Source organism: Labrus mixtus, chromosome 14 (genome assembly GCF_963584025.1).
Source record: "Labrus mixtus chromosome 14, fLabMix1.1, whole genome shotgun sequence".
Classification (NCBI taxonomy): Eukaryota; Metazoa; Chordata; class Actinopteri; order Labriformes; family Labridae; genus Labrus; species Labrus mixtus.
Genome location: NC_083625.1, coordinates 26,723,441 through 26,751,318, shown reverse-complemented (window position 1 = coordinate 26,751,318; position 27,878 = coordinate 26,723,441). Strand labels below are relative to the sequence as shown.

General features: G+C 39.8%; 1 protein-coding gene across 2 annotated transcripts; it reads right to left on the bottom strand.

Moving 5' to 3' along the window:
* Nucleotides 1-2,000: 2,000 nt before the first annotated feature.
* On the bottom strand, nt 2,001-26,273 carry fez1 (fasciculation and elongation protein zeta 1 (zygin I)). 2 transcript variants are annotated; one of them, XM_061056033.1, is made up of 10 exons: nt 26,009-26,273; nt 21,143-21,488; nt 16,313-16,424; nt 12,732-12,818; nt 11,025-11,193; nt 8,868-9,172; nt 6,072-6,152; nt 3,658-3,733; nt 3,508-3,573; nt 2,001-3,067 (listed from the first exon to the last, which is right to left on the bottom strand). In XM_061056033.1, exons 2-10 carry the CDS (start codon nt 21,457-21,459, stop codon nt 3,051-3,053), a joined length of 1,230 nt encoding a protein of 409 aa, XP_060912016.1. In that variant the 5' UTR covers nt 21,460-21,488; nt 26,009-26,273; the 3' UTR covers nt 2,001-3,050. The 2 variants fall into 2 exon arrangements, with proteins under 2 accessions (XP_060912016.1, XP_060912017.1); XM_061056034.1 differs by having other exon boundaries at nt 16,337-16,424; nt 26,009-26,270.
* Between the last annotated feature and the right edge of the window lie 1,605 nt (nt 26,274-27,878).

Sequence of the window (27,878 nt, the reverse complement as noted above, 5' to 3'; positions counted from 1 at the left end):
TTGGGAATTTTATTTAAAAAAAAGTTTTTTCTAAAGTTACTCTCCTATAAATCTCAACTACTTATGTTTCTACAATGTGTCTTTTTCTTTTGACATTTGATGATGTTTTCTGTGTTAATTTGAAATGCTGGATGTCTCAGGTCTTACACTTTACAAATACAAATGTAAGTTTTTGTAAGTTTTTTTGCCAGATATTCGTTAGATTTGGAGTCAACCACCAGAGGGCAGCAGATTCCCACTTTTTGGAAAAGAAGTGAGATACAGAGGAAGAGTCCAGTCAAGAACTTCTTTTTCTTTTACTTTTCTTGTCTATTCAACAAAGGAGAGATGAAATATATAGAGAGTGAATAAAAAAAACTTTTAAAGAGCCAGAGGTCTTATTCAAAACAGATCCCAGTGCAGTTATATTTACAGTTTGTTGCAAACTGCAGTGAATAGACCTTAAAAAGATCATTTATATGACATATACTAAAAGACAAACTATTATCTTATTAATCCATCACTACATAATATCATCATAAGACAACATTACATTTATTAGACTATCACACCCTCTTTTTTATGAAAATGTAAAAGCCTTTTTTTTTATATACTTATTAATCTCTGAGGGAAATTGTGGTTTACTTTTCTGTTATTTTAGAGACATGCTTCACACACATACACAAACAGGAACTGTGGACATGCATTAGTGGAGAGATGTCAGAGTGGGGCTGCTACACACTGCTACACAGGGAGCGCATCTGAGCGGTTGGGGGTTCGGTGCCTTGCTCAAGGGCACCTCTGCGGTGTTTGGGAAACTGCCCTGGCACCTCTCCAGCTATCAGAATAACTTCCGTATTTTGGTCTGTGCCGGGACTTCAGCCGGCGACCCTCCAGTTCCCAACCCATGTCCCTACAGACTGATCTACCAGGACAGTGGGCTTTGGGCCGATGACATGGCATGGAAGAAGACATCAACAGGTAAGAGAGACAGTTCTGATCTATAGTCTGTGACCTTTCAAAATAATTAAACACACACAAATATGATTAATACTTTCCTTAAATGACAGGAAAAACTGAGGTCCAGTAAGACAACTTTAAGCCTCCAGGAAACATACAACTGGCCTGTCAATATAAAACATCTTGTACCCGGTAGTTTACCTTTTGAAATACTTTGATGTTTAGTATCCTGGATTCTTCAATGAGCGAGACTTCATTTAACTGTTAGACTTCATTTAACTGTTATAGCAATATTTATTATTTTCTATAACCATTTAAGACAGAAATTATCATCAATCTTAAGGTTTTGTGAATTCTTTTGGGTAGCAGGGGGTCAAACAATTATTACAACAAAACAAATGTTTTCACTAAATCCAGTTAACTGCATCACATCTCTGTATGAAGCTGCTTTTACGGCTTCTGAGCGATATAATGTTAAAGGAGCAATTATGTAACTCTGACACCTTGTGTTTAAAAATGGGTACTGCAGCCCGAATAGAAATCACAAGAGAGAGCAGTCTCTCTCCATCCTCTCCTCCTTATAATCCATGCTCATGCAGGTCATCATGTCGTGGACACTGAAGCTTCAGTGTTTAGCCAGCTCTGCATCGGCTCTGAAACCTTCCTGTGTTCTAACCTCTCTCCATTTTTCATAAGCATTTCCAATATTTACCCAAGTTTTACCAAGTTTCTGCTCATGGATCCTCCATCACTGCAACACCTGTTGGTTTGCTCTTTGCCTGGAAAACTGAGGGGCGTCAAAAACAGTTGTGTCAGGGGGCCTTATACCTGACTACCTTCTCTGGTCCAAACAAATCCAGAGCATTCAGGAGCAGAATCTAAAGTTAGAAGGAGAACATACTGGCTGCTGTATTGTTGACAGAGAAGCCAGCACTTCAACATAACATGTTTCTTTAATGTCTGATCATGTAGTAAGATCATTATGATTTAGTTCAGTACATATCTTACAGATGGCTCCTTTAAACTCAGGAGATAAAGTTCAAAATAAAGCAACACTCGAGTTCAGGATTGAATGTTTATTGAATGTTTATTAGAATTTGCGATTAGCGATGTCACATTCACCTACATGGCGCAAAGGAATCATAAATATGCTAATATGCACGCCTTTTTTTGAAATGAGCTCATCTCATCAGGGGGGACGATATATCCGAAGGAACACTCAGTGAAACACCTCCACGTGGCTGAACAGGGTGACTGCACACAAACCTGCACTCTGATGACACAGTAAATCAAAAGTAGAAAATCAGCAACACAGTTTATATCAAATATCCAGGTAACAAATGAAAAAGAAATTTCAAAAAAGTCAAAAAGAGCACTGGATTTTTAGAGAGACACAAAAAAAGAAAGAGAAAGAAAAAAGCTGTGTAATGCACTGCACTGCACCCGTAATACTCGTGTGTCTCCTCTCGTTCCCATGGAGCTACAGTACTAAGTTGGCAGAAAAAGGTGCATGGCTTTTGTATTCAAATGAATCGGACACAATACAGGGAAAGGATCACTTGTGGATCCAGTATGGCATTTCATTTCTTTAACAGTGTAGTCTTTGAAGAATAACAAATGAACAAATGAACAGAACCCAGTGGTCAAGACGTCAGTCCAAAAGAATATGTGTTCAAACTTGGCAACATTGTAAGTTCAGTCAGAGAAAAACAAAGAGAAAGTAAAGAAATGAAGAAAAAGAAAGCAATGAGAAAGTCGTATCCCTGTGCTGGAGTAGTGTTAGGATCATTAGTAGCATGTCATGCTCCATTAGTGAAGTCCTTTAGAGCAGGATTGGCCGTCCCGCTTATTTTTATCTATCGAGCAGCGGCCATTTTGCATGTGGCCTGAGCGTAATGTGCAGGGGAGGGGGAAACAGGTGAGCTCAGCGGAAGGCAGTAGTCATAGTTGAGGTGAATACAATAATGTCGATGGTGAGGATCCATGGTCGATAATGGTAAAAGAAGGGAGGTCATGCAGCTCGGGCCTGAGGCGGGGGGGGGGGGGGGGATGGATGGAGGGAGGGAGGGAGGGTTCTCCGTCACACTGTGGCCCCCCGGCCTGGTGGAGCTTTAGGTGGGACACAAGACTGTAGAGGAGAAACAAAGGAGAGTTATGTTAAATATCCACAGGATAATATGAGTTACTTTGATGTTTCATGAGGCATAAAAGAGTTCATTAGGTACGGGATGATGTGACCAGCTTGTCTCACTTTCACCAAAAGTACAAGTTGTCTCACTTTCACCATGTACCACTCAGCATTGACGCATATCACCCTGAACATGACAACAGGAAACAGGAAAAATTGCTGTTGTCTAAAAATGGTACCAAGAGAAGAATAGAAAGCATAAGCCAATCAGCCAAATGCTGGAACAAAGAACACATACTTATAGTCATAGTAGACAAAGTGAAAGGTCAAATCTGCTTCTTTAGTTTCTTCTCTTGTCCAGGGCTTTTTTTAAAGTCATCATAATCAAGGAGTTTTAAGAGTTTTGTTCAGGTGGAGGCAACGTTCAAACGTGTTTTTACCTTTTAATATGTAGTCAGTTAGCAGTGTAGGCACCTTCTCACTGTCCTCCTTCATGGCAAAAAGAACTAAGAAAGGGGGGAAAAATGTATCAGCTCTGAAGATTTCCTTTTTTATGCCTTTGAAATAAAAATTCTATGATGCATACTTACTTTTTGTGAGCATCTGCAGGTCGTCGACAGATGGAGGGGTGGCTTTCTTCTCAAAAGGAATAACTGTGTTCAGATACTGAAAACAGAGTAAAATACCAGACTGGGTCATTTACAAGTCAAACAGTGCAGATATGTGATGATATTGGATTTATTTATTTATGCTACATAATGAGAAGAAGCTTCAAACACTAGTGTCAACACAAGGAGTCACATGTGAAGTAAAAAGCAAAGGAATTACACTTGTCCGCTTTTCTTCAAGAATAAAGTGAAAGACTAAAAGAAGTCATACATCTCTCTGTCAGGTTAATGTGAAACCAGTGCCTGTTAGCTTAGCTTACATGTAAGTCTGGAAGCAGGGGGAAACAGCTAGCTTAAACTGCCTGTTGTCTCTTATTTCGTGATTTTTTTAAACATATAATATAAATCCCATTTCTGACCTGCCCTTACAACTTCTTATACTTGCACAAAAGTGTCTTTGTAGCTAAGTGCCATGCTCAGTCCCCCTTTTTCTGGTCTCAATGCTAAGCTAAGCTAACCTGCTGGTTACCATTCATCTGCTGGTATAACATACAAACATGAGAGTGATACAGTATCAGTCCTCTCAGCAAGCTCTCAGCTGTAAAAGTGCATAATGAATACATTTTCCTAAATCTTAATAATTAGTGAAAAAGCTAACAGACACTCAGTCTTTACTAAGAATGAAACCTTGAACACAGATTGAGAACGTTATACACAATCCATCCCTGCAAATCAATCTCACTTTCTCATTACCCTACAGCATACAGCTGCCCTCACAAAGTATTCATTTTCATGAATTATTCATACAGTTGAATTGGGGCTTCTTTTGTGCTTATGTTCTTCCGATTTTAGCCATCTTGACCTGAAGTCCTCTGCAGACCAAAGTAAAAAAAAGAAAAACTGAACATTGTAAAAAAATGCATGCGGATTCAAAATGCACTTGGATGATCTCGCCAGAGAAACATGGCAGCTCATTCTGTGAAAAATATTTTGCTCCACAGAGCATTGTGGATTAGATTTGATTAAAGTGTGTTGTTTACATTTTCCCGAAAATGTGATGAGATTTAGTTGTAGCTACATCCTGGTACTTTTCACATACTATTTGACTTAGATGTAACATACTAAATCTTTCCCTGGCAAAGTAAATAACAGAAGTATGAGTATTGGAACACAGCCACAGGACTGGATTTCACTTATCCTCCAATACATAGCGCCCGATGTTTTAATGCACTGCTTTAACTAAACCCAAAATGCTTTTGATGCTGCAAAATGTTTGTTTACGTCCAGTAATCCCTGAAAAAACTGGAGCTTCTAGATTTAACTATCAGCTGAGAAACACAAAATGCTGAATTCATTTTGTATTTTAAACATGTTTTATCCAATAAACAATAGGAATCAAAGACACTTGTATTTCTCACAGTGTATCTTAGCACATTGCAGACTTTGTTAACAGAGATTACCTACAGCAGGCTGCTCTCGTCTTTGTGTGACTCCACCATCTGTTGCAATGAGGCAGCGACAGAACTAAAAACAGTGCAGCCACTTACAATGTTTTGAAGAGCCACAGAAACTGTTTGAAGGCATGTAAGTGATATTGAATTAATTTAAATGACACAGTCATTACACTCAGTCTCTCTGTCTTTATTTCACCACTCTACTTATTGATCTGTGCATGTTTAAAGAATCTGAAGGAAGGTAGAAGTTTAGATTGAAATGTCAAGTACCGTTTTTTTTATCATTTGATTATTTTTACAAAATAATACAGCTGTAACTATCTTATCAATTGAAGTTCAAATAATAACGTTGTTTGAGCTGTATTGCCTTCATTTGATAGGACAGCTGAAGAGTGACATGAAATAATGGGATGGGATACATGGGGAGCACAACATAACCACTAGGCCATCTGGGGCTGAATAATAATAATATTCAGCTTCACAAGTTATTCGAATAAGTCCCAAAAAATGTAGTACCTGCAGTTTGCCTTTGGCAGTAACTGTACATATGATACATGCTTATTAAACTATATATTATGAAAAAACGTAACTCTATAAAGGTATGAGTTTATTAAGTATCTTTTAAAGCATTTTTTTATTCACCACATTAAGTAAATGATAAATAGACTTCAGCTTAGTGCTTTTCTAGTCTTCTGACTACTCAAAGCACTTTTACACTGCGTTCACACATACACATTCACACACTGATGGTAGAGGTTTCTATGTAAAGTGTCCATCACAAGTAAGTAATCTAATACGCATTCATACACCACCGACAAAGCAGCGGGAGCAACTTGGGGTTGGGTGTCTTGCCCAAGGACACATTGGACACGTGGCTGCAGGAGCTGGGGATTGATTGATTCAAATTCCCACTTGATCCCTTTTCAGAACATTGAACCTTACCTGTTTGTCATTCCCTGTGCTTCCAAATGTCTGTCTGATGCCCGTCTGCAGGATGTTGGACAGTCCCTCCATGCTGAAGCGCTGCGAACACAACACACCACCACACACACACATAAACAGGCCATTAAAACTAATCATACATACATATAAAAAACAAATATCCAGGTGTAACCATGTTTCTATCAAACATGACATCATCGTAAGAGATAATCAGTTCTGTTGTTGATTCTGCATCTGCATCATTAAGACATCTCTACACTCATTACTCCTTAAGTAGTTCAGCCTCAGGTAGCATTTAAGTCACCACATAAAAACACTGCTGCTGCACTGCATGCTGGGAAAGTCCATTAGGGTGTTTTCTGTGTAAGTGGAGGGGAGGGGATCAGACTGGACTGAGCTGTTACTGTATGAAGACGACGGGTCACTTCCACTTTAGGATCTTTCCTGGAAGATACTTTAGAGGCTAATGGATCCATTATGCTAACAGACAGAGGGAGGAGAGAGAGAGAGAGAGAGAGAGCTGTCTGCAGGTTCAACTTTCTACTTTTCTACTGCTTACACTGGACCAGCTGAAACATCAAAGTCTCCACTAGCTTCCTGTTCATTTCAGAATTCATTAACAATGATTACATTTACTGACAGAGCCCTGAATGGCCATGCAGGCTTTACAGTATATTATGTAACTTTATATCCTCATACACATGGACGGTCACAGGGTTTGTGTACTTTAAACTCTATCAGTAGGTGGCTCCATAAGGAATAATCTCCCAGTATAGGCTGTTATATATGTTTTATTATTACTGTAATTCTGTTATATATGAGCTAAATTACACAAGCATGAAATTAGGAGACATTGTATTTATCAAACACACGTTCTTGGTTCTCTTTCTGGTGTTTACTCCATGTTTTACCTTCTTTTTTCATTCAATATATACTTATATTTGAGGTGCAATACAAATAAAAACAGCAAAAAAGGAGCACACTTGACAGTTAACACAGTTTCAGGTGCGAGACAGAAAAGTCAGCACACTAAATGTCCTTTAAGTTTATTTTATCTGTGTCAGAGCAGCAAAACAACAACAGACGCGTTTCAGCACTAGGCCTTCATCAGCGTTGGCAACTGTCCGCTGTTGGCTGTTTTGCTGCTCTTACACAGATAAAATAAACTTAAAGGACATTTAGTGTGCAATATAAATAAACATAAACATGCAGCTAAATGTCTTTAGTACCATGAGGTTTAAAAGTGACAGTATTCTCAGACACTTTTTTAAATGGGGCAGAGTGGGCAGGCTGCTGTGTTGGTGTGATTTCAGTAAGTGTAAGTGGTTTGACTCTCTGTAATGCTGATGTATTTCTAAGAGCGTTATAGCATTAGTAGTTGGTGGAAAACATGCATTAAGTTAAATACAAGCATGTCAAACTTAAAACTGATTATGAAACAAAGGAATTTATCTATTACTGACAACAAAATATCCATCTGTAAGATTAGAATTTTGCCATTTATGAAGTTTAAATTCACTACAAGCTGCCACTTTTATCTTCTTATTTTTTGTTAAATCAGTTAAGTGTGTGTTTGGTCGCATCTACATCAGAATTATTATAACATCCTTATTAACACTTCACCTCTACATACTCTGTCTACTTCTCTACCTTCTCCTCTGAGTGCTATGCAGTGTGTATAGTTTGTGTTTGATTGGTCTGTTGTACCTTTTTTCTGTTTACCATGTTTCTAATGGTAATAAAAAATATGTCTTAATTCACTGATATTTTATCTAAGGCATAGTTTTGCCACAGAAAAGAAAAGTGTTCATTTCATTATAATGTCATATCATTCTGCTCTTATACTGCTGTTTAAGTAACTTCAAACTTTTAATCACACAAGTCACTTTAAATCTTCACTGGTCACTTTAACTTGCCATTCACTGCACATCATTCTTAACTGTCCTGTATAGTTCACCTCACTATTTATATTCTTCTGTATATACCTCCTATTATTATTTTCATTTCTCTTACCTATTCTATAAACCTACTTCTCTGTCTTGCCGCTGCAATGCCTGAATTTCCCCTGTGGGGATCAATAAAGTATTATCTTATCTTATCTTAATTTCTTCTTGAACCTTCAGAAATCTCACAACAGCTCTGAGCTGCTCCTTTTAAAGAATTATTTTGGAAGGCTGTACCAGGACCAAAGACTGTTACACAAGTGCACATAGCCACTGTGATATCATCCTTTGTGGACCATTGTTTCGAAGCATTTGATTCAACATTTTAACCATTGCCAACTTTTTTTTTTTCCAGCCAGAAGTGATATTGAAAAAAGAGAACACATGTATTACAAAACCTCTATTCTGTGTAGAGGTTAGAAGTTGTTAAATCATAAACTCATGAAGAAAATGTTTACTGAGGTGATAAATCAAATAGATATAGGATTATTTTCAGACACACTAATGTACTATCAGACTTTTTTTATGTAACCAATGGAGTCACCCCCTGCTGGACATGAGAAAGAATGCAGGTTTCAGGTAAATCTACATTGGCTTAACATTGAAACCAAGAGGCGACATCCACTTCTTACATTCAGACTATGAACTGGCTCCATTAGTTTGATGCATAAGCTGACGGTGTTTTGAGCGGCTGTTTTACAGACACAGATTTTGCATTTTCTTAGTTAGTCTGGCCCATAGTGTCATATTTAACTCCAATTTAAAACTCCTGTTGCAGACGCACACTCATAGAATGTAACTAATCAAACGGTATGTGAAGCCATCAATGCCATCCCCTCTCCTTGCTCCTCACCTTGACAGGCATGCTTCCTGTCTTCTCTGTGTTTCCTGTGTTTCCTCCGTTCACAGGTGGCGTCCCTCCTCCCTGCAGACTCAGGGCTTTGTCTCGACGCCGGCGTTTGCTGCTATCTCTCTGCTCCCTCTGCCTGTTCTGCACCTCCATCAGGGCCGTGATGAACGTGTTCTTTACCTCCTTCTCAAACTCCAGTTCTTCACGCCGGGCCAGCTGACTGACAAGCTCCTCTGAGAACTCACGGATGGTGGCCTCCACCCGATGAAGCAGCTCTTCCAGCGCTGAGCTGGGCATCAGACACAGACCTGCAGGACACAGGAAGCACATGGGTTTAAATACATACATTTTCATAAGGGACAGGTACAGACTGAATGCATATACAAATGTGTAATGTGTGAATATGGGCTAAATCAGTGGTCTAGTGGTTTAGTCATGATGATTCTCTAATTGTACTTAGTTTATTTTGAGGTAATTTTAGAGGCCTGAAGAACTTACAGTGTACATTTTCATTGAGTTTGATTGGTTCTGTCGCTTTTGTAATTGTTGAGTTTTATGGACTTTAACGGCACATCTGAGGACAGGCAGTTCAAACTAGCTTAGGTTAAAAGTGCTAAAGTGATGGGTATTTGTTTACTTGTTTCATACTTGACCCTGTAAGAACAAACTTTAAGAGGATGAATAAAATAATAAAATACATTCAATGTTTGTATGTTAATAATTTCTTGTTTTCCCTGTTGTCATTATGTTGTAAAATTATGAACTTAGTTTTCCATATGATCAAACTCACCCAGATCATGTTTAACTACCGAAAGAACAAATTAATCCAAACATAAACCAATATGACATCAGACAAATGTTATTTAAGCAGCTGTGTCAATCATAAGACGGTCTGCGTCTCTGTTCTCAGCTCCCATCCCCACAGAGATCGGGACAATTTACTGCGACTCAGACAGAGGAAATAAGTTCAGGGACCGGGCTTCATATGGCCGAGAACACCTTGTCCTCCTGAACTCGAAAACATACCAACTGAATTTATATGACTGATCTAACCGTGTGGATCACTTCAAAACATGATGTATGGGTGGAATCTAGGTGAACACGATTACTGGTGCATATGTCTCCAATCATAGCACAGGAACATACAGAATATGAGAGCAAATGCAGTTTGTGAATGTTTGTCCCTGACCATCGTGTCCATGCACTTATCATGACCATCCTTCATGTTGGCTGTTCTACAACAGGGTTAATGATATTTTCATGTCAGGCCAAGGCAAGGACACACTTAAGAGTGATCCCTTCTTTTATGTACAGTGTTTTATTGATGTGTACTAGCGTTCTTCAAGGAGAAATATGAATCTTAATATAGAGGGTACAGCCATTAAAAAGACTGTTAACATGAATAATACACTTCTTTGGTTCGACAAATTCCCTTTTACAGGAACAAGTCTAAAAGATACAATGCAGTGTGTATACAGAAGCAATAAAGAAAATACTTAAACAATAGAAGCCCCAGCATTTAAGTCCTGTAAAAATGTTACAAAACTATCTGTGTATCAGACAGCAATCTGTAGTTTTGAGAAACTATCTGTCCACTATCAAAGGGGTTCCCCAAGGTTCAATAGTGGGCCCTATCTTGTTTGCAAGGCAACATTAACAAAAATACATTATTTTACTGTCAGTGGATAATACAGTTCTGTATTGCTTTTCTAATAACCCAAAACGCTACTGAAATTCTAGAAAGACAACTTTAATACAGGCAAGACTATATAAATATTCTTTACTGGAGCCAGGGACATTGGTGACAATAGTTTGCATTAGTTTAAGTCAATGGTCACAGCATTGAGGGACTTTAAGGGTGAAGTATAAACATCTTAGGCAAAGCACAAAGTTTCCTTCATATTCTCCATTCCCCATTCTGGCAGCTATTTACTACTATGATTATTCTGGTTAATTTCTTTCATGAGAGGAGGGGGAAGACACATCAAGCAGGAATACTTTGTGGTGCCATGGTGATTTCAGATGCTGTCTGACAGTTTATACAGGCACAATCGGGGGAAAAAGCACTGAAGTTGGGAAACCAGCTTGTGGTTGTTCTCGCTTGTGGTTGTGAGTGCATTCTGTTGCATGACCAAAATGTTAACTCATTTCCAGCATTACCTTCATAGGAGCAGTTGTTGTTGGAGGCCAGTGACAGCTGCCGGATCTCCTCAAGCAAGGAGGGGTTGTTTGTGGATGAGCAGTGGCTGTTCTCCTCCTCATCCTCCTCCTCCTCTGTTTCACCAGGATCTGGAGAGTTCTCCATCATCTCGACTATCTCCTCAATGACCTTGAAGACAGAGACAGAGAGAGAGATTGAAGCATATACAGCACACTATCAAGCTGATGGACAGGAAAGAGACTAATAGACAGGTCTGGGTATACACACATCCACCATACATTTGTCAGGAGAGTGGGGTCACTAAACCTCCAAAAGCTTTATTTATAACTGTACATAACATACATCAATCTATTATTGATGTGTGCTCAAGCTACAGAAGTGTATGTCAGAGACTGATCGCAACTTACTTTACTTGCTGACAACATTTAAAAATACAAGATAAGTGCAAGATTGCCTTTGGAAATCTCAAGTGCTCAAAGAGTTCATCCCTATGGCAGAAAGTTGCCTTAACTAACATGGAAAATACTAAATACTAATACTAATACTAAGAAGAAATCATTTATAGAGGGAATGTACCCATACATAAGGAATATGAAGCTAGGTGGAGAGATACTCTCTTCACTCAGAGAACCACAGTTACAATGTAACCTACAGTTAATTTTAAAGGGATATGTTCTTTTTGTCTTTGTTTGGGTTTTTGTTTGGGGGGGAGGGGGGTAGGAGATGCCGGTCAGTAGGAGTGCTTACATGGAAGTATTGTCTGATTAAAATTAATCCACATTGTTTGTTTGCTTTTTGTAAAGTGTCTCGAGATAACACTTATTATGAGTTGACGCTATACAAATAAAAATTGATTGATTGATTGTTAGTTCTTGTAGAGATGAACTCTTTGGCAGGAACTGAAACTATCAAATGGTATTTGGTAATACATCAGATCGTCTCTGGTGTTCCTCAGGGATCTATTCTTGGTCCTTTACTGTTTCTGTGCTCTGTGCAAGAGTGACCAATTACAACTGTCTATATATGACTGACCAAAGCTTTGGGCATTCCTATCATACAAAGCATTTGAAAACATAACAACAGCAATTACCATATTATTTTAAAAATAATTGTGATATAATAAACATGCCTTAGTTTGCAGCCATCTGGATTAGCAGAACTCCTGATCACCAATTATCTGCCTCCAGCTTGTACAAAATATAGCTGCTCTAGCAAGATCTTTAAAATGTTGGCCTATTTCAACCAGTCTGGCCCAATAACCGGAAGTAGTTCAAATTGATTCTCAAGTTTTTAAAAAAAAGTATTGATAAAACTTTTGTTGAAGGCAATGTGGTCTTGACCTGACATTTTCAGTCATTACTATCCCACTTGTACTCTGTTTCTGCCAACCAAAAAAAAATAATCTGTATAAGATAGACTTGTAAATAATCAAATACCTAAACAAAGACAATGGTGATACTTAAAAACAGAGTGTTGATGTGTGGAAAATGGCGGGTAAAAGATGCAAGGGACCTACTGCACAATTCTGAAATGATTCTTATGTAACATCTTGCTGTCTTTATCTTATAATCAGAAACAGGACACAGACACTGCTGTTTGACACACACACACACACACACACACACACACACATACACACACGCACGCACACACACACACACACACACACACACACACACACACACACACAATACACACACACACACCTGGTCAGCTGTGATAAGAGGCTCTTCACTCAAGCAGTTGGCGTTGTCATTCTTCTCATTCATCTCCTCCTCCTCTTTTTCGTGGATCTGCGCAAAGTGAGATTACGTGTAAAACAGTCAATCTTACAAAGTAATGAGGATCAAAAGGAGCCTCTCTTCACAGGAAAAATAAACTAAATATATCCATAATTAGTTTAATTAACTTATTCTGGAGTCGACGACCGAGGATGACGACATTTAATCGCTCTAATGTAACGGGCAATTGTCATGGCAGAAGAGGCTCAACAGGAGCATAAAAGCCCCCAGTTGAACTTTTGAGTACCAGAAATTCCAGATCTAGTTTGTGCAAAATCTCCGTGATCTGGTCTTTGCAGTCAATCAATCAATCAATCAATCAATCAACCAAAGGTTTATCTATACAGTGCCAAATCACAACAAAGTTACTTAATTAACATTTCCAGAAAAAGCAGTTCTATGCTGTATTTTGGTATAAACAGATGAACCTGTAAGAGAACGCAACAGGGGACAGACCCAGCCCTAACCAATTTGGTGCCCTTGGCAACATTCCAGCTGGTGTCCCATGTATTCGACATTCAATCCTTAAACAGAAACCTTAGCATAGTTTTTCAGCTTATCCAAAACGTTTTCCTAAGCCTTACAACCCCACGTACACCATGAACAAATATCTATTCATTGAGGAATTCTTGCACAAAATGCATGCATGCTCTTAGACATAAATACTCCAAAGGCAATTGCTTAAAACTACAACAGATGATGAAAAATAAAGATTTTAATCGATTTAGGGTGTTAGCTAACTAAGTACACAAATAAGTGTCAATAAAATATATAAGTAGGTCTTATGTCCCATACAACATACTTTCACATAAGAAAAAGTGTATTTCTTTCTAGTTATGTAACACATGAATAATCTTCCAGCGGCGCCCCCTATGGACAGCCGGCGCCCCTAGCATTTGCCTTTACTGCCTATCTGTGCCCTGACAGGAGCTAATCCAGCAGAAAACAGTGAAAAGTTTGCACATGTTTTAAAAAAAGTGACTTCATCATACTGTCCTAACACAGAGCTGTTATTTGTGAAATGCTTACTGGTGGTTTGTTTGGCAGTAAGACATTGAACTTAAAAGATTCCCAAACATTGACTGAAGACAGGATGTATCTGACATGAACAACCCTCTCCTCTCTGGAGGGAAAATGTCTGCTCTGGCCTTGACTGGTCCAAACATGGCCTGGACTGCTAAGTGTGTTCTGTCCGTCTGAATGTGACGGCCAATTACAGGGAAGAGGAAGAGGGAGAGCTCTGCTGAACAACACAGCAGTCAGGGTTGGTCAAGCATGTCTGTAAGTGTCAGCATGAGATAATACCTCAGAGACAGAGGACTGCTTAGACACATTGCGTTCTTACTTTCTTTCTTCAGATGATTAAAAACCATAAAAAGATAATTAAAAGCATTTTAAGAAAGATAAACACACTACATTACACTCCTCCTCAGCAGGAATAAGATGAGACTGTAGAGGAAATGACTGTGTGAGTCATTTTCTGGGGTTCTGGATTTGTTTTCTGGGTCAGACCTCTCAGCAGCTCTGCTAAAACGGTTCTCATAGAGCATAAAATTGGTAAACAAACACTACAGCAGATTGCTGAATCATTTTTTTCATTCATGATTAACACGTTTTACACAGAGCTCAGCCCTTTCACCCAGAAATGTTATTAGCGTAATACTAGCTTTCCCAAGTACAATGTGTTGACAACGTAACTTAATCACTAACTGGAGTGTCTTTAACAAGTTTTTATAAAACATCTCATGTCTTAAAAGCTGAAATTATCTCATAACCATAAAAAAGAGTTATAAATAGATCATGTTTTACATTTCCCTCATAACATATTTTCCTGTTGTAAATGAATTAGCACAGATTTAAACCACCCATGTGATACCAACACTGTAGGAGGATGGTTACAATGACTCTCATAATGTGTAAATAACAATTTAAACTACTCCTCACACCACATGTGAAGTTAATGTAAACTAACACAAATCAGACAAGAAACAAACCCATAGGACATGGCTGTTATTTCTCTGCTCTGTTTACATGATATATGATGTATTTAACTGTCTAATATCCTGATTTAACTGCATGTAATTATCCATAAATCTTTATGTACCATTTAAGTTCCTTATCACAGATTCAGGAAGACGTCTCCATCCTTCTTCCTGAATCTCCCTCTATTCCACTTTCCAAGCCCAGCACAGTCTCATCAGATGTCTGTTCATCATGAGTCTGGTTCTGCTCGACGTTTATAACTCTTAAAGGAAGTTTTGTTTTTCCCACTTTAACTTTGCTAAATGTTGCTGAGTGCTAATGATGGAATAACGTTGGGTCTTTGTAGATACTAAAACAAAGAGTAAGGTCTTTTACCGCAGGCTTTTTTGTAAAGTGTCTTGAGATAACATTTGTTGTGAATCAGCGCTCTACAAATAAAGATTGATTGATTCATTTTGCGTTCTTTGCATCCATACAGTAGTAATGACCTTTATTTTAAATCTAAGCATCCAGAGTGGGGTTTCACCTTCAATCTTGAAAACTCAAAAGCAGGTCTACATACTGAATATTAACATACTAACATAACTTTAATTATAGAGATGAAGGTGTTGAATAGTTTGTCTTCACACATCACAATGGAACAAGCAGTTCCTCTTAAAAGATGTGATATTGGACATTTCAGGTAATTATATTGACTGTTATTCAGTTTACTAAAAATTAAAATAATGTTTTAGATTGGTCAATTGATTTCTTTAATTAAATGAAGTTGAATTAAAGACAGAAAAATAGAGAAAAAAAACAATACTCAATAATAAAGTGAACCTAAATAAGCTAACATATTCAACATGAAGCCAACAGTACATGTTTAAAAAGGAGTAGGATGGAGTCATGTATTTTATCTGAACTTTTATCTGCTTTTTAACAACTATACCAAAAATATCTTCACATTTTAAAATAATGCTAAACTTAACTAGGTTGATCACAGGATAGCCGACTCCCACTAAGGGGAGCTGTTGTTTACATTTCGTTTTGTTGGAGTTTAGGTTTTCCTTTTTGCTGCTATGTACTTGAACATTGCTTGATAATGCCCTTGATTTCAGCACGGTGCCGTCTCGTCCACTTTTCTGGAAACAGAATCTTGTCGTTCTCGATAAAGAGTAAATACCTGGACGTAAAGTTGTCGACCGGTTCCTTTTATTAATAGAAGTTACCAAACTCACCATTTTGCATTATTTTTGTTTGGTATTCTGTTGCTTGTGGTTTGCTGTGATATCATTAATGTTCCCCTTTGCCTTGTTTTTTTTATTATTATAAATGCTGTACATCTTGAGGTCCTGCTTTCATGCGAGGACCCTTTGAGACTCTAACTGGAATCCCAAAAAACACTGATGAATGAGCTTTTCAAACATGCTAACATCTCCCAATGACATTAAGTTTAAGATGCATTAAATGTTATTTAAATCTCTATATTAAATTCACTAATTAAAATAAAAGTCTTATCGTTGTTTTTTTTAAAGCCTTACATGAAGCTGAGCAGCAACACGTACCTCCTGCTCGGACAGGTTGCCGTTGAGTCCCTCTTGGTCGGGGTTGTCCCAGGTGGAGATGTAGTTGTCGGTCAGAGCATCCCACACGCTGCAAAACAAATAACACACAAATACATGCACGCATGTAAGCAAGAGCAACTTTTAAACATCAAAAAGGTCTGTCCCTCACTCTACAGGCTGCACGCTATTTTAAGCTGCTGTAGCCACACACCGTGTAGTTAGACGCTTATATAACAGTATTAGACTACAGATGGCTGTGTTGTCTTATCCCCTGGTTAAAATCAGGTCTACTCGGCAACGTCTGCAGAAGCCTACAACTCAGTCAATATTTCAAAGAAGGCAACTTTAGTCAATACACAGAGCTCAAGGCTGCAGTGGAACAATGCACCACAGGAAAAAAAAATCTGCTTACTACTGAGTAAACGGTATCCTTACAGAGATTTAGATAAAGCTTCTCACATCATTGTGCAGTCGGTCTCGGACTGAACCCGGTGAAGCGTCTGTCTGAGGAGGAATTACATCAAACTAAAAGAGAGAAACAGTCTCCTTTGTGTTTAATCCTCCTCCTCCTCCTCTCAGAGGTTGTCTCAGGGCCTGCTGCCCGGCTCTCAGTGGCACTGCCCACAGCAGACACACAGAGGACACATTCAGCTCACAGCTTACCTCACCAGCGGCCTGCATGTCCCTGCTGCCTGCAACAGCACATAAACAAGGGACATTTTTTTTCTCTTTCTGTAAACTAACCAACGGAGCATTATTTTAAATGCAGCCAACGCTATCATCACTTATGCTTACACTTAAGGAATACATTACAAGATGTGTGTATTTCTGTCATTCTTGCATCCTATCAACTGTTTGTTTGTTTGCATGTGTTATGCATTCAAATGTAAGAGGGCTGCACAGTGGTTAGTGCTGTTGCCTCACAGCAAGAAGGTTCCTGGTTCAAATCCCTGTCTGTGTGGAGTTGGCATGTTCTCCCTGTGCATGTATGAGATCCCACCAGGTACTACGGCATCCCCCTCCCAGTCCAAAGATATGCATGCCAGGTTGGTGAGTCTAAAATTTGTCCGTAAGTGTGAATGTGAGTGTGACTTGTTGTTTGTTTCTGTATGTCAGTGCTGTGATTGGCTTTTGACCAATCCAGGGTGCACCCCACATTAATATTGAAAGGTTCTCACATTTTATAACTCACTTCAAAGAATATAATCTATCCATATACACATATTTAAGTACAATATTAACCATGAATTATATACTGTTATTTACCTTTTTTAAAGGTCACATATTATTCTCCTCTTCAACCAGTGTAAATAAGTCTCAGAGCTCCTCAAATCATGTGTGTGAAGCTTCTTGTTCTAAATCCACTCTGATCCTGTATTTGATCATGTCTATAAACCCCTCTATTTCAGCCCTGCTCAGAACAGGCTCTTTCTGTGTCTGTACCTTTAAATATGTAAATGAGCTGTGTCTGACCACGCCCCCTCTCTGGAAGGTCTTGGGTGTCTCGGGGCTTTCTCGCTCCATGTCCTATTGTTTACAGTGAGAAGACAGACTCAGAGGGCAGAACAAACACCTAGCTGTGTGAGTGTCACCCACCTGGGGGAGGGGTTACTGCCCTTTGTGATGTCACAAAGGGAAAATCTCCAAACTGCCTGTTTGAGCACACATTTTCTAAAAAGTGGAGCAGGCAAAAGACGGAGAGGACGGACCTTTCTCGTAATTAGGGGGTTTATTAGACCGACTAGGGACACATAATAGTGCTAGAAAAACATGGTGAAGTTTGTTTTGCATAATATGTGACCTTTAACTAAGTGCAGTGGCCAAATGTCAATGTCTACTGCGCAACCTCATCTAATTTCCCCCCTTTATGTTTTGCACCATAGAACCCAGAATGTATCTGACTTTATGTCCCGATTATCAGCCTTTAAATGAAACCGACTGTTTGAATGAATTAAAAAGTCATCTCATTTTAAAATACTTCAAAAATCTTATCAGTCGTCAGCACACAGCACGGACTGCCTCCATCACTGCACAGACTCAGTGTTTGGTCATCTGGACAGCATGTAACTAAGCCGTCCTGCTGTGTTTGTTGGCCCGCAGCCCACTGACGAGAAAACATTTAATATTCTGCCTCACCATCAGCTGACTCAGATCTGCCTTCAGAATCAGAAGACTGCAGGGATTATCACAAAAAGTGACACAGACTGTTTCAACCTTTGGTTTGAACTCTGATGTCCCACAACAAATAAGAAATGTTTTTCATCTGTATAGGGTTTAATGTTTAATGTGAATAAATATATATTATATGTATGACTAACTCGATTTAAAATCACAGTTTTGTTACAAACAAGAGCTGGACTCGAGCGAGGAGGAGAGACAATGAGATGTTTATGTGTCGAGGAGGAGAGGAACAATGTGTGTATTTGACTCACAGTATCTTTACTGTCTTCTGACATGTGCTGCAACGACTCAGTGCATGTTTTAAAGCTTGAGTGTCTATCATAACATGCAGCTTAATGGTAGTACTGTGTTTGTTCTCCATTAATTCTTTATGTATAATATAGACTCAGGTAAGTACTGTTTGAAAAATCACACAGTTCCCCTCCAGCCCTCTCCTCTCACACCTACGGACTATTTTTAGCTCGATTCATCCTCACACAGTGTGACGAGGAGTGTGTGTTTCCGCTTCAGATGCTGTGAGGAGGAGGAGGAGGAGAAGGAGGGGGGGGGGGGGGGTCTGGCAGTGAGCTGGTGGAGAGGCAGTGACAGATACACAGCCAAAGCACAGTGAGGCGTACGATACTGCACATTGAATAATTCAGCAGAAGACCGACTGTGGTGTAATGGAGGGTGGGGTCATCATGATGCTGGGGGGACTCCTTGTTTGGGATGTTGTGGTCTGTGTGTGTGTGTGTGTGTGTGTGTGTGTGTGTGTGTGTGTGTGTGTGTGTGTGTGTGTGTGTGTGTGTGTGTGTGGGTGGGTGTGTTGGTGTGTGTGTGTGTGTGTGTGTGTGTGTGTGTGTGGGTGGGTGTGTTGGTGTGTGTGTGTGTGTGTGTGTGTGGGTGTAAATATTTTATTTTTGTCAGGTGTGATGTGCAGCTCTAATCTTTTGGTCCTGAGATGTGTGATGTGAGGACAAAATGAGTAAATGATTGTTGAACTGACGTTAAAGGGGGTGGGTTTCATCTGAAATAGCAAGAGTCTTTGTTGTGTTCTGTTATGTCACCATGTTGGCAGACATTCAGGGTTACTGTGGCTCTTTTTCTGAACAAATTGCTTTTCAGTAACTTAACTGTTCTGGTAGCGTCCAAACAAGCTAAATATCCCAACAAAAGCATTTGAAGTGCAGCGGATCGTTCTGTCACAGTCCAAAATCTAACTAGTAAGGACGAGTAGACGACGCCAGCCAATAAACATTACAGTATGTGTATTTGTAGCGGAGTATTTACTTCTGTATGACGGTGACATCACTGTCTAATCCTTGCTGCTGGTGACAGTGCAGACAGGCGAGCAAGAGTTCACCTACTGGAGCAAACACATGCACGTGTTTCCATTACATAACAAAGTCTTGTTAAGTTAACCATCGCCCGTGCAGTCTGCATTCTTTGTTAATTGAGCATGTACCACTGCAGTCATATCTATCACTTTGTTATGTTCCTCATACTTAAGAAAGATGAATTACAAAGTCAGAAGATAAACATGGTAAATGGACTCAAAGTGCAGATCACACTTCCCCTTTAACACCACATTCACACACTGATGGTAGAGGCCGCTTTGTAAAGTGTCCATCAGTATGAACTCATCCTTTCATACACATTCACACGCCAATGACTAATTAGCAGGAGCAATTTGGGGTAATTGTGTTGTGCCTGCAAGAGCTGGACATCGAACCCTTGACCTTCCGGTTGAGAGACGACCGACTCTACCACTGAGCCACAGCCACAGCCGCCTCATAGACATAAAGCATGTACACACAACCTTACATACAATCCTTCAGAAACCTTGTAATTCATATCTGTTCCCTGGGTTTGAAAGTGATCACTTCGTGTTAAACACAAATTATGTAATCTATTATAGTCCTACTGTTCTGTGAGAGGAACATTTTGGACTTTGTAGTGATGTAACACATTACCGTGGCCAGAAGCCTTTTAGCATTCTTTTTCAAATAGACTGTCATTATAGTAAAGCTATTTCATGGGAGTAAGGGAGAAAGGTGATTTAGGTCATATGTGTTTTTTATAAGATAAAGGATTTTGCTTTTTACTCCTGCATCCTGAATATGTCATACAAAGATTTTGATAAGGACGTTAGATTTCAGCCTATCAGTTTTTTAGTGAGACCATTTCTTCAGGAAAAAAGATTAGTGAGGAGATGAGGAAAATATAGAGATGTCAGCTGAGGAAGACCTGTGGGAAAAAAAAAATATTAACAGATGGCCATTTTGGATTAGAAGTGGCATATTAGTAAGGTTTTAGAGTTTTAGAGTTTTTAGACCACAGATTCAAGGGAGAGTAAAGAGAGATTATTTGTTTTAAGCTCCCCCCAAAAAATCTGTCAAATCAAATATTAATCTAAAAAAATAAAAAATAGAAATGTTGATTGACAACCCAAAGATTGATGATTTTTACCTCAAATATTTTGATGGTCGCACAGTTCAGGTATGCCACTTCTGTTCCACTAAAGCTTCAATGTTGTATTTAGCAGCCTTGACAAATGCTATACAGATGACCGAACATTACTGGGACATAATAGGTGGACCTTTTACTTTGAGTACTTTGTCAAACTACTAGGACTTGATCACTCACTCTTCATCCTGCAACCTCTCCTCGTCCTCCTGGCTGTGTGTCTGGGTGCGTATCGGTGCCAGGACCTCCGTCTTGGTGTTGTAGTTGTGGAAGCAGACGTTGAGCTTCTCGTCGAACTCATTGACCAGGTCCTCCATGGACTTGAAGCTCATCATCTCAGAGAAGTTCTCCAGCTCAGAGAAGTCCTCGCGGGTGATAGTGGCCAGGGGGACGGTGGTGGAGGTGTTGGTGGAGTAAGAGGAGTCGTTAAACTCGTCCATGTGACAGGGCCGCAGGTCCTCAAACTCCTCATCCAAACACACAAGAGGGGCTTCCATGGTGACCCCTGTCTGTAGATCTCTGAGTCCTGCACAAACAGACACGGGGTGATAAAGGGTTAAATGCACTGAGTTTGCTTAATCAGCAGTTTGTTTAAAATTGCATCAGCATTTATTTAACGAGGCTAGACCAACGGTGCAGTAAATCTGTTTGAAACATAAACTGCAAAGCCTAGAGTGGATGTACTTTTTATTTTAAAATCCAAGCCAATGTGGAGGTGCCTCAAACCAGCAGGGAAAGACTCCACTGTTTACAAAGTCTGGTTGCTTAGTCTTCCAGAAAATGAGCCTACTTCTCTCTTGATTCATTACCTCATTAAAGATTTACCTAATGAGTTTATGGTCTGAGTCGCTTCTTAAACACAGAATGATGGCCTTTTTTTAAAATAATGGTCTTATTAAGTGTTAGACAGATACACAGTGCAAATGGCATGGCTACATGTGATTGACCATTAGCTGCTGTTTTGAACAGAAAACGTCTTCATAAAAGATTGGGGCGCATATGGCCTAGCGGTTAGGCCATTTGCCCCCCTGTACGGAGGCTATGGTGCTCCAAGCGGGCGGCCCAAGTTCAAGTCTGACTTGCGGATCCTCTCCCGCATGTCATTCCCCACTCTCTCTCCCAATTTCCTACTCTATCCATTGTCCTATCAAATAAAGGGAAAAGCTCCCAAAAAAACTTTTATTTCTTTAGAAAGTACATTTGGTTTAAATCGCAGACTGGTTAGAAATTTCAAGTGGAGAAATTTTCAAGCAAAGAATTGATTTAAAAAATGTCTCTGCTTGTGTAGAAGTCTAACAGTAGCACCAAAAATATATATATATATATATCTGACATGCTTGTGACACAGTATGAACCACCTTGGACCCTGAACACCTTTGGAGCTGTTCTATGGCATCCCTAGAGTTTGAACAAAACACGATGACGCAGCAGTTTGTAAGCATGCAGCACAGACATACGTAAATAATCTCCCAGATGATGTTAGACTCGTTCCATCTCTGTCCACATTTTTAGTTAAGAAAGGTAATTTTTTACACTCATCTCCATGGGATAGCGTAGCAGTTATGCTCCGCAAGATGTTGTATTTTTAATTCAGTTTCTAATATGAGGTGTCGCCCCCTTCTGGCCTTCTGGAAAGAATGCAGGTTAAAATAACTTCCACACTAACTTAACTTTTGGAACCAGAGGCTACATTCAATATCATTAATTCTAAGATTTAAATCGTTGTTTACAGAAGCCAAAATAATCATCAACCCTGAATTATATTTGGGTTAGCGTTGCTAAGCAAAGTGCTAGCTCTAGTAGCTAGCTCTAGTATTAGCATATAACATTTACTTACTCCCTGTCCTATCTTGTTTCAACCTTTTGTCTAGATATGGTCACTTTAACTCCAAGAAAAAAAGATGGCAACCGATAAAATACCAAATTCAAAGATTCAAAGTGGCAGCCAGAAACCGAATGACTCGATGGCTACGTCCGCTACGCCGATGATTAAAAGAACCCGATCAGACAAAGTACAAACATGCATGTCTGTCACCATCTGTTTAACTTCATAATTTCCCAAAAGGATTTATTTGGCGTTTCCTAAATCACTCCTGTCTCACCTCATGTGGAGTGGACGCCGTGTTGTCTAGACAAAGAGGAGATGGAGGTAGATGTGCCAGAAGGGGACCAGGTCCCAAAGGGAACCAAACCAGTTGGTTGTACTGGTAATTACCTTCATCCACTGGGATTTAACTGAAGAGGTTTTTCTAGATTCTGGGGCAGGAAATTATAGGAGCATTTGTCACACTATATAAAATGGCTGTTTTTCACTGCTGGTCACATGGGTTTCTTTATGAATTTACATGATAGATGTGTGTGTGGGGAGGGGGGGGGCTGATAGCTTCACATAATTGTGTCATTAATGGTGTCATTTAATTATGATGCCTATTTAGATGAATGGACTCAACTTACAGTCTTAATGAAGTCATAGTGTACCAGTTGTAAACAAGTCAAAGGCCCATTTTTACAACACAGTGACACCACTGACAGCACATTTGGGGTTCTGGGACTGACTTTAGAAAATTGCTTGACAAAGGGAAGGACACCTCAATAACATGCATATAAAAACACTGTCCCATGGAAAAGGGAATCACCAGTAAAAACACACATTGTTTTCTTGTAGAGCACTAAGTGTGAAACATTCAGTAATAAAGGGGACAGTTTGTAGTAGGGATATACTTTAAATTTCAATATCTTTAACCTGAGGGGCGTTTTGAAAAAAAAGAAAAAACATGTCTTGACATTTATTCACTGAGCATGTTCTAATAAAAATATTGTACATACAGAGCAGATGTAGCTTGAGGTCATGTAAGAAAGGCCAATGCAGAAGTGCCTTAAACCTGCAGAATTTGAAAGCAAGCAGAGGCGACTTCTCTTGTTGAAAAAGTCTAAATATGTACAGTAAGTGTAGCAGAAAATGATCCTGCAATTTCTTTGATTTATGACCTCAGTAAACATTTACTATACCAGTTTGTGGTCTCTATTTCTAGGATCAAGTCCTCTTTAATACAGCATGATGTATATGTTTCAACTTATTGACAGGTTTAGAGGAATAGACTTTAGAGCAGCGTAGGCTTTAGGGTGTGGTTTGCTGACATTGACAAGATGCATTAACGGTGAACCTGTCAGCCAGGATGGAGGAGAGTACGGTCCAAATACAGTATGTTCACTTCTGGCTGCAGAGAACGAATGATTGATGATGGCCAGAAATGTTAAACTTGAGGCCTAAAACATTGTCTACAAACAAAAGGTTGACTTCACGCTGGTTGTGTTGACTTCTTAAAAACAGTCTCTGGTTTTACTCCTTTGACTTTCCACCAGATCAAGATGACTAAATAGAGGTAATCTTGAGATAATTCTTCTGGGACCTTTAATCACAATGTTTGGGAACACAGGGTAGTCCCTGTGTTTTGGAGAGTAGTAAACATGGGTGTATCTAAAATGAGATGCTAAAACAACGTTAAAGCGTTCATTCCCAAATCATTGTTTTGGTTCTCTAATGACTGAAATCAGCTCAGGGGAGGAGCAGCAGAAGAACTATGGTTATGGTCATTTTAATTGACGAGGTTAAACAAATGTCATGAAGCTCTTCTCTGGAAGCTCAAACTATCATCAGTGAGACTAAAATTGAGTCTTATTTTGAAATCTGCAGAATTAAAAGAATGTGATCCAAGAAAGAAAGAAAGAAAGAATCAGCAAACATCGTTAACGACCTAATGCTGTTGTCAGACTTTGAGGGGAAGTTGTGCGTCGGTCAGGTTGTCTGACGCAGTGTAATTACAGAAGTGAGGCCTCAGTTTCATCCTGTGTGCTGTGCTGGACCGTGGCCTGGTCTAAGTGAGTGACTTCAGAGGAGTCCATTTAAAAAAAAAAAACAAGCTTAAGCAAGCCTCTTCCTCCTGTTCTCAGCACTCAGCAAAGTGCTGCTCCTTCAGCAGCCGGATATTGTGTTTTTACAGGATCTCCTCCTCTCTCTCTCTCTCTCTCTCTCCTCAGATCAGTCTCCTCTGATGTGTTTATGTTGGTTTGTGTTTCTTTTTTATTGCATCTTGCTGTTCTTTTACTCTTTTTCTAATTTCTCTGCAGATGAAAGAACCCCATGTTGAACAAATCCTTACAGTAGGGGGAATAAATCAGCCTTTTTATGTGACAGTGACTGACAAGCGGCATCTGTCAGAGGATCCAATTAAGATCATTTGGTCTGCTTTAAAAAGGAACATGAGCAGACTGTCACCTTGCCACAGGGACTCTGTGCAGCTGAACTGATGCTTGCAAATTTGTCAGGGTGAAAATTCACAAATTCAATTTCCCTGTAACAACTCCCCGGTCACGTTGTAGCTTTTCCCACTGGGTTGGTAGAAAACCTCTGGAAAACTTCATTTAATGAACGGAGATGAAATCATCAACATCAGCCCTGATGGTTGCCTTTTTGGCCTGGGGGTCGGCTGAATGTGTGCATGAGTGTTTGTTTGGGATGTGCATCAATTGTGGTTGTGTATGTGACCTTCACTAAGTGTTGGTGGTCTCAGGTGCTTCCTCAGCATGCAGGTGTGAAAAGAGCCAATCAGGAGAGCTCATCAGAGGTCATTTAATGCAATGGAGAAACCTTGTTTTACTGTGGGAGGAATGAACATCACTACGTCACTGAACACAGATTTCCAAGGCTGATATTTTATGATTTTTTTTTCTATGTTGGGTTTCCTCCTTGAGATAAATCACATAAAAAAAAAAAAAACAGATTTGCTCCCACATAAATATTTTAAAAAATGCATTCCATTTCGATTTTATCTCAAGGCGGCCGTGGTAGAAATAGAAATCAAGCAGGTCCATGTCATCAGCTCATCACATGGAGAGAAAAAAAAAGAGGAGAGTGGGGGAGGGAGAGAAGAGCAGCGAGAGGAGATCGAGGAAACCATGGTTACAAGGCGAGGATGGAGGAAGATGATGCACCGGGAGGACCTGGACAAATGAACCACAGGGCGATACAGAGGGAAGACAGATTACCTGCAGTAGACTGTGTGGTTGTTTTCCAGGCTCGGCTTGTTCAGGATCTGCTCAGACGAGGAGAGTCTTTTCCCTCAGCTGTAAAACCCACCGAGGAGCAGGAGCGGCATTCATCCCAGATATGAAGAAGAGGAACGAAAAAAAGAAGAAGAAGAGGGAGGTAAAGATGGCAGCGTGGTCCGAGCTTTTGGTGTGTATCCCTTCCCTCACCCTTTAGCCCACAGCCTCCCTGATGCGTCCTCCCACAGCCCGTTGTTTTCCAATCAATAGGCAGCAGCTCAGAGCGCACAGAGCCTGCGCACTGTGACGACATCTGCTCCCCCCCCTCCCTCCCTCTCTTTCTTCTCCCCTCACTATCCTCGCTTTCTCTCTTTGTCCCTGCCTCCTCCTCCCCCCCTCCCCCTGTAAGCATTAATTCCCCAATATTCATGAGGCGAGGAGAGCAGGAGGAGGATTGGGGGAAGGAGATGTGTAGAAGGTAACACTGTGTTTATCGGTCTACCTTGTACATTGAATCCTTTCAGCAGCTTCCGCCTTTTGTCTGCTCCACCATTCTGACAATAGTCTGACTAGAGAAACACATGCAGAGCAGAGATATCATACTAAACCCAGGTTACTGTCAAGTCAAAACAGCTCTGTGAATGAATACAAATCCCACTATGCATGCTTGTTAAGGCTTGCTGTCAACATAAAATAAGCAAACAAGCATTCTTCATATACCACATTGATGAATAATTCTTCTTATTCAGTCTCAAAGAATGGTTAAAGTGCATCAGACTACATAATAATACAGCATCATTTAATAGCTGAACATAACAATCACAGCACAGACAAACATGGTTTGAGTGTAAATGTTTTCACATGTTTAACAACGTCTCTTTTATTCACTTCCTGTTTGCTACAGTAGCTCTGTTTTCTTTGTAGGAGCCGCGTTTAAGTTTGTTTTATTTGCATCGTTTATGTTTTCTGCATTTTATTTGTATTTGTGATTCATTTTTGTGTGTGCGCCCTCCACAGGTAGAGAAGCAGGTCTATTATAGCCCTGTTTCCACTAAGCGGTCCGGTTCAGTTCGGTTCGGCATGGTACCCATTTATTGGCGTTTCCACCGTCAGAAGTTGGGTATGGTACCAAAATAAGGGATCTGTACCGTCCTACCTTTTTGGTACCCGTCTGTTGGGGTGCCAAGTTTACCGATCGGACAATAAAGGGTCCCGTTTGTTTACTGTGTCCCGTTCTTCTTCTTCTTCATTGAACTTAATTAATAGCGGGCTACACTGCAATTTGGGTTGCTATGATGTCACACTATTACATAGCTGACGCAGGTATCTCCATCTGGCTTATACTGCGCTTACCAAAAGGTTACGGTTGGCTGTGGAAACGCAAGCAAGTTCAGAGTTTACCATACCGAACTGAACCAAACTGAACCAAACCGGACCGCTTGGTGGAAACAGTCAGTGTTCAGAGCGTACCTGGGAGGAAGACGGGTCACAGCACATACTGTCATTAACTGCAGGCTCAGCAGAAATGTTAATTAAAAGCTTTAAACATCAACTCTCACTGGATTTATTTTGGATCAGGTCTGCATGTTTGATGAACTGTTCCCGTTTCTTCCATGTGTTAAATACAAGAGTTTCATGATTTAAATGTAGTTAGCATGATCTTAATCTGGGACAGTCTATGTGTGAGTTTAACACTTCATATGAGTTCTCTTATCAGATACATATTTACACTCTGATCTTGATTTTGACCCCTTCATCCTTCACTGACTATGTTGTAAAATTGGTGTAATCCCTGGTTTCAATCTGTGCTTTGGGTTTAGACCTGCTGTCTAAAATCCTCTGCTGTCCGAGTGTAAACACATTAACACAC